Genomic DNA, 13,157 nt, shown 5'->3' on the forward strand with positions numbered 1-13,157 from the left:
CGATAGCAACAATCTCCGCAGCCTGAGAGGAAAACAGCAAAGCCTATGCAAGTCTATGGGACTTCCGGTACATCTTCTGTTCACGTTCCTCTGGGGCTGTGGAGATTGCCCAGGAGTTTTAAACATTCTGCCGCCGGACCAACGTCATGGTAAAGTATGATTTAACTGACCGGCCGGCAGGTGCAGACATTAGTTAGCATGGGGGGGGGGGCGGAAGGGGAGGGGGGATTTATTGTAGGTTAAGAGAAGAGTGCAGAAAGCAAGGACGAGCAGCCTATCACTGCTGGGGCTTCAGGAGGCTGGGAAAGCTGGGTGGCACACAGTATGCTTGCCACCCAACTTTCCCAGTCTCCTGAAGCCCCAGCAGTGATAGCCTGTTCATCCTACTTGCACCACAGTAGTGCTGGGTGGAGGATCCTCTACAGCAGTGGTCTTCAACCTGTGGACCTCCAGATGTTTCAAAACTACAACTCCCAGCATGCCCGGACAGCCGATGGCTATCCGGGCATGCTGGGAGTTGTAGTTTTGCAACATCTGGAGGTCTGCAGGTTGAAGACCACTGCTCTACAGTATCCAGTGATATATATCCCTTAGGTGAAGAGAACAGGTGAAACAGCCATCTCACCAAAACCGCTGGGTGCTGTGTACTGGGTGCTGTGTACTGGGTGCTGTGTACTGGGTGCTGTGTACTGGGTGCTGTGTACTGGGTGCTGTGTGCTGTGTACTGGGTGCTGTGTACTGGGTGCTGTGTACTGGGTGCTGTGTACTGGGTGCTGTGTGCTGTGTACTGGGTGCTGTGTACTGGGTGCTGTGTACCCGGTGCTGTGTACTGGGTGCTGTGTGCTGTGTACTGGGTGCTGTGTACTGGGTACTGGGTGCTGTGTGCTGGGTGCTGTGTGCTGGGTGCTGTGTGCTGGGTTCTGGGTGCTTGGTACTGGGTTCTGGGTGCTTGGTACTGGGTGCTGTGTACTGGGTGCTTGGTACTGGGTTCTGTGTACTGGGTGCTGTGTACTGGGTGCTGTGTACTGGGTGCTGTGTACTGGGTGCTGTATGCTGGGTGCTGTGTGCTGGGTGCTGTGTGCTGGGTTCTGTGTGCTGGGTTCTGGGTGCTTGGTACTGGGTTCTGGGTGCTTGGTACTGGGTACTGGGTGCTGTGTACTGGGTGCTTGGTACTGGGTTCTGGGTACTGGGTGCTGTGTACTGGGTGCTTGGTACTGGGTGCTGTATGCTGGGTACTGGGTGCTGGGTGCTGTGTGCTGGGTTCTGTGTGCTGGGTTCTGGGTGCTTGGTACTGGGTTCTGGGTACTGGGTTCTGGGTACTGGGTAATCTGCTGGTGTAATATAATATAACGCACTGTTAGTATGAACATCCCCAGAGACCCCGCACTGACACCGCGCTCCCCGGGATCAGCTGTTTTCACTTCTGTATGAACCTTCTAAGACGGAGGGATAAGCATTATCTATATATAATCGGTATATATCTATATCATATCGATGGTCTGTATATATCTATATTATATCGATGATCAGTATATATCTATAGTATATCGATGATCAGTATATATCTATATTATATCAATGATCAGTATATATCTATATTATATCAATGATCAGTATATATCTATATTATATCAATGATCAGTATATATCTATATTATATCAATGATCAGTATGTATCTATAGTATATTGATGATCAGTATATATCTATATTATATCAATGATCAGTATGTATCTATAGTATATCGATGATCAGTATATATCTATATTATATCAATGATCAGTATATATCTATATTATATCAATGATCAGTATGTATCTATAGTATATCGATGATCAGTATATATCTATATTATATCAATGATCAGTATATATCTATATTATATCAATGATCAGTATGTATCTATATTATATCAATGATCAGTATATATCTATATTATATCAATGATCAGTATATATCTATATTATATCAATGATCAGTATGTATCTATATTATATCAATGATCAGTATGTATCTATAGTATATTGATGATCAGTATATATCTATATTATATCAATGATCAGTATATATCTATATTATATCAATGATCAGTATATATCTATATTATATCAATGATCAGTATATATATTATATCAGTGATCAGTATATATCTATATTATATCAATGATCAGTATATATCTATATTATATCGATGATCAGTATATATCTATATTATATCGATGATCAGTATATATCTATATTATATCAATGATCAGTATATATATTATATCAGTGATCAGTATATATCTATATTATATCAATGATCAGTATATATCTATATTATATCAATGATCAGTATATATATTATATCAGTGATCAGTATATATATTATATCAGTGATCAGTATATATCTATATTATATCAGTGATCAGTATATATCTATATTATATCAGTGATCAGTATATATCTATATTATATCAGCGATCAGTATATATCTATATTATATCAGTGATCAGTATATATCTATATTATATCAGTGATCAGTATATATCTATATTATATCAGTGATCAGTATGATAGGTATATATCAGTGATCTGTATGATCTTATATCTATATGATAAGTTTATCTTATATCTATGTGATCTATATGATCTGTATATCTTATATCTTTATGGTCTTATATCTATATGATCTATCTGATCGGTTTATCTTATATCTACCTGATCGGTTTATCTTATATCTACCTGATCGGTTTATCTTATATCTATCTGATCGGTTTATCTTATATCTTATATCTACCTGATCGGTTTATCTTATATCTACCTGATCGGTTTATCTTATATCTATCTGATCGGTTTATCTTATATCTATATGATCAGTTTATCTTATATCTATCTGATCGGTTTATCTTATATCTTATATCTATCTGATCAGTTTATCTTATATCTTATATCTATCTGATCGGTTTATCTTATATCTTATATCTATCTGATCGGTTTATCTTATATCTTATATCTATCTGATCAGTTTATCTTATATCTTATAATTATCTGATCGGTTTATCTTATATCTATCTGATCAGTTTATCTTATATCTATCTGATCGGTTTATCTTATATCTATCTGATCAGTTTATCTTAGATCTATCTGATCAGTTTATCTTATATCTATCTGATCAGTTTATCTTATATCTTATATCTATCTGATCGGTTTATCTTATATCTATCTGATCCAGTTTATTTTATATCTATCTGATCAGTTTATCTTATATCTTTATCATCTGTAACTGACATCAAATTCAAACCCCATGAACCTGACTGGAAATAACGTTCGTCTCTAGATAAATTGTATCATTAGATCTCTGGGGCTCGTATACGGGGGCGGAGCTGTAGGGTACACAATGTATCTAATCCTGACTCCTCTACCAGTAATTTTAGGCTTCCTATTTCTCCATGGAGAGGGCACGCCCCACGCGTTTCATGGCAGAACTCGCCCTGATCCAGACGCAGCCACTTTTCTGTATTATTCATGGAGAGGAGAGGAATACTGGTGGAACGAGAAATCCCGATCCCGGTGTCACGTTGTTGCGCTGTATATACTGGATACCTGTTCTTTATGTTTCGGCTCTGCAGGGGTTAAGTCCTGTGTAACTCCCGTAAGTGACTGAACTGTTTCCTCATTGGTCGTGTCGCCCCCCAGGGTACCGGACGTGTCGGGAGGATTCAGCGTGAACAATTCTCTGACATTGTGCGGATCAGTCACACTCCGGAAACCTGACGCTAAAGGGGTCATCCGGAGCTCGCACCGCAACCGTCACCTCCCACCGCGCTGACACCACCAGATAATGTGAGTAGATCCCCAGGAGCCTGAGCGGACACGGTAAATATACACCGGGAATCACCGGGAATCACCGGCTACACCTCCTATAATATTACCTGTATTTTATCATGGCCTGTCATGTCTATTGTTCTCTGTTATCAGCCATGTCAGGAGAGGAGAGGTGACTGTAGGACAGGTGAATACAATCTATTGTTCTCTGTTATCAGCCATGTCAGGAGAGGAGAGGTGACTGTAGGACAGGTGAATACATCTATTGTTCTCTGTTATCAGTCATGTCAGGAGAGGAGAGGTGACTGTAGGACAGGTGAATATAATCTATTGTTCTTTGTTATCAGCCATGTCAGGAGAGGAGAGGTGACTGTAGGACAGGTGAATATATCTATTGTTCTGTTATCAGTCATGTCAGGAGGGGAGAGGTGACTGTAGGACAGGTGAATATAATCTATTGTTCTTTGTTATCAGCCATGTCAGGAGGGGAGAGGTGACTGTAGGACAGGTGACTATAATCTATTGTTCTATGTTATCAGCCATGTCAGGAGAGGAGAGGTGACTGTAGGACAGGTGAATATATCTATTGTTCTCTGTTATCAGCCATGTCTGGGGGGAGAGGTGACTGTAGGACAGGAGAATATAATCTATTGTTCTCTGTTATCAGCCATGTCAGGAGAGGAGAGGTGACTGTAGGACAGGTGAATATAATCTATTGTTCTCTGTTATCAGCCATGTCAGGAGAGGAGAGGTGACTGTAGGACAGGTGAATACAATCTATTGTTCTCTGTTATCAGTCATGTCAGGAGAGGAGAGGTGACTGTAGGACAGGTGAATATAATCTATTGTTTTCTGTTATCAGCCATGTCAGGAGAGAAGAGGTGACTGTAGGACAGGTGAATATAATCTATTGTTCTCTGTTATCAGCCATGTCAGGAGGGGAGAGGTGACTGTAGGACAGGTGAATATATCTATTGTTCTCTGTTATCAGCCATGTCAGGAGAGGAGAGGTGACTGTAGGACAGGTGAATACAATCTATTGTTCTCTGTTATCAGCCATGTCAGGAGGGGAGAGGTGACTGTAGGACAGGAGAATATATCTATTGTTCCCAGTTATCAGCCATGTCAGGAGAGGAGAGGTGACTGTAGGACAGGTGAATATATCTATTGTTCTCTGTTATCAGACATGTCGGGAGAGGAGAGGTGACTGTAGGACAGGTGAATATATCTATTGTTCTCTGTTATCAGCCATGTCAGGAGGGGAGAGGTGACTGTAGGACAGGTGAATATAATCTATTGTTCTATGTTATCAGCCATGTCAGGAGAGGAGAGGTGACTGTAGGACAGGTGAATATATCTATTGTTCTCTGTTATCAGCCATGTCAGGAGAGGAGAGGTGACTGTAGGACAGGTGAATGCAATCTATTGTTCTCTGTTATCAGCCATGTCAGGAGAGGAGAGGTGACTGTAGGACAGGTGAATACAATCTATTGTTTTCTGTTATCAGCCATGTCAGGAGAGGAGAGGTGACTGTAGGACAAGTGAATATAATCTATTGTTCTCTGTTATCAGCCATGTCAGGAGGGAAGAGGTGACTGTAGGACTGGTGAATATATCTATTGTTCTCTGTTATCAGCCATGTCAGGAGGGGAGAGATGACTGTAGGACAGGTGAACATAATCTATTGTTCTCTGTTATCAGCCATGTCAGGAGGGGAGAGGTGACTGTAGGACAGGTGAATATAATCTATTGTTCTCTGTTATCAGCCATGTCAGGGGGGGAGAGGTGACTGTAGGACAAGTGAATATAATCTATTGTTCTCTGTTATCAGCCATGTCAGGAGGGGAGAGGTGACTGTAGGATGGGTCTATACAATCTATTGTTCTCTGTTATCAGCCATGTCAGGAGGGGAGAGGTGACTGTAGGATGGGTCTATACAATCTATTGTTCTCTGTTATCAGCCATGTAAGGAGGGGAGAGGTGACTGTAGGACAGGTGAATCTAATCTATTATTCTCTGTTATCAGCCATGTCAGGAGGAGAGGTGACTGTAGGACAGGTGAATATAATCTATTGTTCTCTGTTATCAGCCATATCAGGAGGGGAGAGGTGACTGTAGGACAGGTGAATACAATCTATTGTTCTCTGTTATCAGCCATGTCAGGAGGGGAGAGGTGACTGTAGGACAGGTGAATACATCTATTGTTCTCTGTTATCAGCCATGTCAGGAGGGGAGAGGTGACTGTAGGACAGGTGACTATATCTATTGTTCTCTGTCATCAGCCATGTCAGGCTCGGGAGCAGTGGCCAATAGTTGTGTCTTGTATGGTCCCCTGTATGAACTGATGTTGAGAGTATTTTGCCGCCTGCATGGTCATTGTAGCATCTAATTTTACATCATCATTACGAGCTTAGAGCAGACAATGAATAACCTGTGTGTCCTTCTGTTCTAGGGACCTTCTCCTGGGACCTCACAGTTTACGGGAAGCCTTGGTCTAGGTGACTGTGAAGATATCTACAATCGTGGGACAACCGTCGTACAAAACCAACCGGGCTGTAATAATCCGGGTCCAGGGATTGTCAAGACATGTCCTGCTCCGAAGCCTCCACCTCAAGTTACATCAGATCGTCCCGAGAATGCGAGGAGGAGGAGATCGGGACCCATCCCGACTTTGTCACCATATCTGACGAGGGAACGTTGGACTTCAGACCAGGCTGTAACCAGACGGCTCAGGATCTGGTCAACTCCATATTGTCACCTCGGACCTGGGAGAAGTATCTGGCCTCCTGGAAATCCTGGATACAGTTCCAGAAAGCAGCGCGCCAAAGAGGTTGGTGCCGGGCAGAGAAAATTATGGTGGATTTCTTTGAACATCTCATAGCCAGTGGGTACAGCCGGGGTAAAGTGGTGGGCACCTTGGCCGGGATCTCCTTCTGCTTGCAGATCATGGAAAAGAAAGATGTCACCAAGCAGTTTATAATCCAGCAGATGCTGACCAGCTGGAGGAACAAGGAGATGGAGGACAATGTGGAGACGGAGAGCAACGGGGACTATGGCGAGCTCCTGACCCCCGAGATGCTGGCCTCCGTGCTCTACGCCACCAAGAAGGTTTGCTTCGACAGCAACGAGAGTCGTCTGTTTGCCGCCGCCTTCACTTTGGCGTTTTACGGGCCCTTTGACATGGAAGAGCTGGTGGCCAGGACCAAAGACGAAGACGGCACGGGCCTGGCCTTCAAAGACGTCATCATGGAGCGCAATTCTGTCTTTTGCAAGATGCAGAAGGTCCGATCCAACAAAAGCCAATGGGTGGAAGTCAAAAAGCGAGATGACAAATTTTTGTGCCCTATGAATAGAATCAGAAAGTTCTTAGAGGTGAGGCCGGAGGGGGGTAGAAACTTTTTTATTCATGAAAACGGAACGCCGCTAACTCAGTTCCAGTTCAGCAGGGTCCTGTCCTTTGCCTTGGAGGAAGCGGGTCTCGATTCTAGAAGGTTTGGACCTCATGCCCTTTGTTACAAGACATAAAGATGCCCTACTGTGTCCACAGGAAGGGGGATGGGGGGCACCAAACCTGATAAAGGGGTAAATGCATGAATTAGATTCTGTCAGAAGTCTCCGGAACTGTTCACACCTCGTGTTTTGCTTCCATTGGAGGAGAATGTTCAGTCTGCGGGGTGTCCCACTGTATAGGCATCTAGTGCCATAGACCACGGTGTACATTGTTTTCACTGTATGTAGTACATTGTGCTTTATGGTACAATGACATAAAAAAAAGGATATATTATAGGGGAACTCTGAAAAATACTAATCGACAGGTGGCAGAAAGTTATACAGATATTGTAAATTACTTCTATTTACCAATCTCAATCCTTCCAGTACTTATCAGCTGCTGTATGTCTTGGAGGAAGTTGTGTAGTCTTTCCAGTCAGACACAGTGCTCTCTGTTGCCACCTCTGTCCTTGTAATTTTTTTGGAACGGTCCAGAGCATTGTCAAATCCCGAAAGAAGACCTCTGCATCCTCTGGACAGTTTCTGATGTGGACAAAGATGGCAGCAGAAAGCGCCGTGTCTTACTGGAAAGACTACATGACTTCCTCCAGGACATACAGCAGCTGATAAGTACTGGAAGGCTTGAGATTCTTAAATAGAAGTTATTTACAAATCTGTATAACTTTTGTGCCACCTATTGATTCGTATTATTCATTATCTCCAGAATACCCCTTTAAGTGTACTGGGGCCTGAGGACACAGGGGGAACCCCTGACATCTACCTCTGATGTGGTCAAACATGAGATGTGAACAGAGCCTTAGCTGGAGGGGATAATTTATAATGTTAAGATAATAGATGTTTAGAGTGCGGCCTACTATGAAGACTCTGCTGTCTATGTAGCCGATATAGGTCAATACAGGGATACAATGCCGGGTATCGCCTTAATTTCCATTGCAGGTGAATACAATCTATTGCTCTCTGCTGTCAGCCAAGAGAGATGGTAAATGACCCTCACGTCCATACAGGAGATCGATGGGTCATTGGTGAATAGTGGGGCCCCCTGTACGTTGTTGGTCTCCTCGGTTGTGTCGGGTGGGTTGTAGAGATGTTGAGGTGAATGGTTAGATCTTTATGTCCTGACTTTGCAAAACTCCAGTACAGTACCCTAGATCACCAAACTGTGGACCTAGTTGCTCCACGTAGATGCCGGGACCTTCTAGGACAGTGGTCTCTAAATGGTGGACCAAGTTGCACCTCGTAGACGTGGGGTCCATCTAGGGCAGTGGTCTCCGAACTAGGAACCTAGTTGCTCCTTGTAGATGTTGGGACCTTCTAGGGCAGTGGTCTCCATACTGTGGACCTAGTTGTTCCTTTTAGATGTTGGGACCTTCTAGGACAGTGGTCTCCATACTGTGGACCTAGTTGTTCCTTGTAGATGTTGGAACCGTATAGGGCAGTGGTCCCTAAATGGTGGACCTAGTTGTTCCTTGTAGATGTTGGGACCATCTAGGGCAGTAGTTTCCAAACTCTCGACCTGGTTGCTCCTTGTAGATGTTGGAACCGGATAGGGCAGTGGTCTCCAAACTTTTGACCTAGTTGCTCCTTGTAGATGTTGGGACCATCTAGGGCAGTGGTCTCCGAACTGTGGACCTAGTTGTTCCTTGTAGACTTTGGAACAGTCTAGGGCAGTGGTCCCTAAATGGTGGACCTAGTTTCTCCTTGTAGATGTTGGGACGGAGACTCATAACGTCACGGTCACGACCACTCGTGACATCAAGGCCATGCCCCCTCAATGCAAGTCTATGGGAGGGGCGTGACGGCCGTCACGCCCCTCCCATAGACTTGCATTGAGGGGGCATGGCCGTGACGTCACAAGTGGGACGTGGACGTGATCTAGATCAGTGATCTCCAAACTGTGGACCTCCAGATTTTACAAAACTGCAAATCCCGGCATGGTGGAAGTTGTAGTTTTGCAACATCTGGAGGTTCAGGTTTATTTGAGCTATCTGTTTCTTGAAAAGGTGGGTGACAGCCAGGTAAGTCCAGATGTGGCCCATATATTTTGCCATGAATCTGTGGCGCCATGATGACCATCATATAGGTTTTCTCCCAACTCGTCCGGACCCCTGATAGGTCATAGATGACATTCTCCATATAGGTGTCTGGGAGACGAGTGTATGGGCGCTGCAATGAACATCGCCGTGGTTATCACCCAACTTTCCCTAAAACAGATCGAACAAACTTAAAAAAACATACTTAAAGTTTCCACTTTTAGGATTTTATGGAGTTAAAGGGGTACTCCGCCCCTAGACATCTTATCCCCTATCTAAACGATAGGTCCGCTGCTGGGGACCCCTGTGATCTTGGCTGCGGCACCCCAGACATCCGGTGAACGGAGTGAAATTTATCCTTGCCAGATGACCGACAATGTGAGACGGAGACTCATGACGCCACGGTCACGCCCCACTCGTGACATCACAGTCATGCCACCTCAATGCAAGTCTATGGTAGCGGGCGTGTCGGCCGTCACGCCCCCTCCCATAGACTTGCATTGAGGAGGCGTGACGGTGACGTCACGAGCGGGGCATGGCCGTGACGTCACGAGCCTCCAGCGCTGCACCCGATGCTCTAAACGAATGCTGGGTGCAGCAGGGAGATCGCAGGGGTCCCCATCGGCAGGACCCCCGCGAACAGACATCTTATCCCCTATCCTTTGGATAGGGGATAAGATGTCTAGGGGCGGAGTACCCCTTGAAATGTTGCCGCCATGTTTGTGTGGACCCGGATGTGATTCTTGTGTCTTCTCTTCATCCCACAGTTTCTCTTCTTCTTGTTATTCGGAGATTCTCGTCTTTCTTACCGTCTGTAGCTTTCAGTGTCTTCGTTTTGGAATAAAGTTTTCATAAATGATTCTTCTTTGTTGGGTCTTTACGTTTCTTCATTTTTACTTGGAATTTTACGATTGTCCATATCTCATCCCCATCGATGACCCCAGAGGAGGAGGAGGAGTTCTGTTACTTCTTGGTCCCATCTTGTTCATTTCCATCCGATATATCAGGAGAGAGTAACAACATGAGAGTATCTGGGCAACATTGTATCTATTCTTAAAGGGGAACTCCACCCCTAAAGTCCTAATTCACTGCACATAACAGGCAATGGTGGGCTTCTATCCCCATAATGACGCCAGAGCCCCTTTACTAACATATTCACAGTTATATCTTATGATACGTTTGGAATTATTGAACGTCTCTTGGTCGTGGACGTGGCTCTCACATCTTATATTATATATACGTGGATTGTGCACAGTGGCTTTTCCTCCATTCACCGCTCCACAATTATACAAAATGTTGTATGACCAATAGTAGGTAACTATATGGGCTCAGCTACATCCTGACCCCCTGCAGACCCCCCAGTCAATCAACACTCTTAACCTGTACCTAGTTGCTCCTTGTAGATGTTAGGGCCATATAGATCAGTGGTCTCTAATCTGTGGAACTCCAGATGTTGCAAAACTACAAACTCCAGCATGCCAGGACAGCCAACAGCTGGAGGCACCCTGGTTGGGAAACATTGCTCTAAGCCCAAGCGAAAAGACAATCCTCCAGTCATGGTTTCCTTAGAGGTTTCCGCCTCCACTGAGGTTTTTCCCCCTCTCCTAAGTGCTTTAGGCTGTCCGGGCATGTTGGGAGTTGTAGTTTTGCAACAGCTGGAGGCACCCTTTTTGGGAAACACTGCTCTAAGCCCAAGGTAAGGGCAATCCTCCAGCCATGGTTTGCCTAGAGCAGTGGTCTCCAACCTGCGGACCTCCAGATGTTGCAAAACTACAACTCCCAGCATGCCCGGACAGCCGTTGGCTGTCCGGGCATGCTGGGAGTTGTAGTTTTGCAACATCTGGAGGTCCGCAGGTTGGAGACCGCTGCCCTAGAGGTTTCCTCCACTGGGGTTTTTCTCTTCTCCTGAGTAATGGAGGCTGTCCGGGCATGCTGGGAGTTGTAGTTTTGCAACAGCTGGAGGCACCCTGGTTTCGATTTAACATTTCCATTGACTTATATTGACATTTTCTTTAACATTACTGTCTATGTGAATCGCAATGAATTGTATCAATGTGCATTTCGATCTGTTTAATCGTACGCAGTTTTTTTTTGCACATGCACAACACCTTTAAAATAGTCTTGAAAGATCGAAAACAGGTAAAAAAAAAAATTATAAAACGTGCGACTATCCGATTTTATTTTCTAGAATGAGATTTTAAGCCGTTGGTTTTACAATACGCTGGACGGCTGAATAAATGGCGCTGTGAACGCGGCCTAAGATGACTCCGGGCACAGCACAAAGACACCACCGTACAGCGCTCCGTATGTCACCTCCCTGGACCCCTGTGACATGGGGGAGGGGAGCGCCTGCAGTCACACCTGTTTAGAAGTGACAACAACAAGGACTCTAAGTGAATAATCCCGGAGGAGCCATTATCCGTAGTTGTCATGTAGTTACACCCTAGAATTAGTCACACTGGGAGATGGGGTGGGGGGTGCGAGCAACAGCGCAGGGGGACAGAATCAGTATCCATAGTGTGTAGAGCCCAATGTGTAGTGTGCACGGGCCCTATATGTAGTGTAAATGGCCCCTATACATGGACCTGTACACACTATAGATAGTTATAAGATATATTTTACAGTATGGAAGGTCCCTATTCAAATCAGTGTCTATAAGGTAGGTAGGTTGGTTTTTACCTAGCTAAGGATTTTGGTTACTCAGTAGTCAGATAGGTAGGTAGCCAGTTATGTAGGTAGGTATCTAGGTTGGTAGCCAGGTAGTAAGGTAAATTAGGTTGGTACCTAGGCAGGTAGCTTGTTGCTAGCCAGGTAGTTAGGTAGGTAGGTATTCAGGTAGGTAGCTAGATAATTAGGTAGGTAGCTAGCTTGCCAGGTAGTTAGATAGCAGGTAAATAGATAGCCATAAAGGAAACTAGGTATGAGGGAAGACAGCCAGGTAGGTAGGCAGCTATATTGATAGGTAGGTAGAACAGCCAGGTATTACCAGCAAGCCATGCGTGCCCCCCCCCCCCCCCCCCTCCCAAGAACTGGCAATGAAATAAGCCCCTAAACAGGTTTATTACACTGCTAGGAATGTATTTAAGTTGTTTCCAAGTGCATTCACACCACGTTTTGTGCATACGGGTGCCAGATCTGGCGGGGGGAGGGGCAAACCTGGCGCTCCCATTTGGACTGGACCTAAAACCATAGTATACTACAGTTTTAGGTCCAGTCAGGAAACCACATACGGGTCAAAACTGATCCGACCGGAGTCACCGTTTGACTCCGGTCGGATCATTCAAGTAAATGTAGTCACGTGCGGATCCGGCCGGGTTACGGGAGTGCCCGGTTTGCCCCTCATCCCGCCGGATCCGGCACCCGTATGTACAAAACGTGGTGTGAATGCAGCCTTATTAAGGTTCAGCTCTGGCGATGTGCGGTAACCAATGATAACTAACAGCTTCTTGAATGCACTGGCAGATTCTGAGGATTATTCACACTATAATAAAGCGGCATCAAGTGTCCCTGGTTCTCAGTAGATGCTGCCGGTGCTAAAATGCACACAGAGGTATCAGAAGATGCAGTGGCTTTTTCCAAGCATTCCAAAAACTATCCCTTTATGGGAGTAGCAAGAGCTTTTTAGTCTGCAATGTGAAGAAGACGGCACGGATTCTGTTCCAAAAAATTTTCCCGTTTGGAAGTAGCAACAGGATTGGTGATGTCTCAAAATAAAGAACCTGACAGAAGTTTGACAGTTTTTAATGAAGTTGAGTTTTTAAATAGTGGGGAAAAAATCTTTGCCCTTTAGGGGAGTGTTCACTTGAAAAAT

General features: G+C 44.7%; 1 protein-coding gene across 6 annotated transcripts in view; it reads left to right on the forward strand.

Moving 5' to 3' along the window:
* The window catches only part of PEX26 (peroxisomal biogenesis factor 26), a 62,076-nt gene that overhangs the window by 24,574 nt on the left and 24,345 nt on the right, over positions 1–13,157 (forward strand). For 2 of the 6 annotated variants that reach the window (XM_056517934.1, XM_056517935.1), the window contains exons 2-3: positions 3,678–3,824; positions 6,259–9,059. The exons of 2 other annotated variants lie outside the window; for them this stretch is intronic. In XM_056517934.1, coding sequence (XP_056373909.1) covers positions 6,393–7,331 — 939 coding nt within the window. In that variant the 5' untranslated portion in view covers positions 3,678–3,824; positions 6,259–6,392 and the 3' untranslated portion in view covers positions 7,332–9,059. Of the gene's footprint in view, positions 1–3,677; positions 3,858–6,258; positions 9,060–13,157 lie in introns of those variants that run through there. 2 more of the 6 variants (XM_056517936.1, XM_056517937.1) reach the window with 2 other exon arrangements.

The sequence above is a fragment of the Hyla sarda genome, chromosome 4 (genome assembly GCF_029499605.1).
Source record: "Hyla sarda isolate aHylSar1 chromosome 4, aHylSar1.hap1, whole genome shotgun sequence".
In the NCBI taxonomy this organism is placed as follows: Eukaryota; Metazoa; Chordata; class Amphibia; order Anura; family Hylidae; genus Hyla; species Hyla sarda.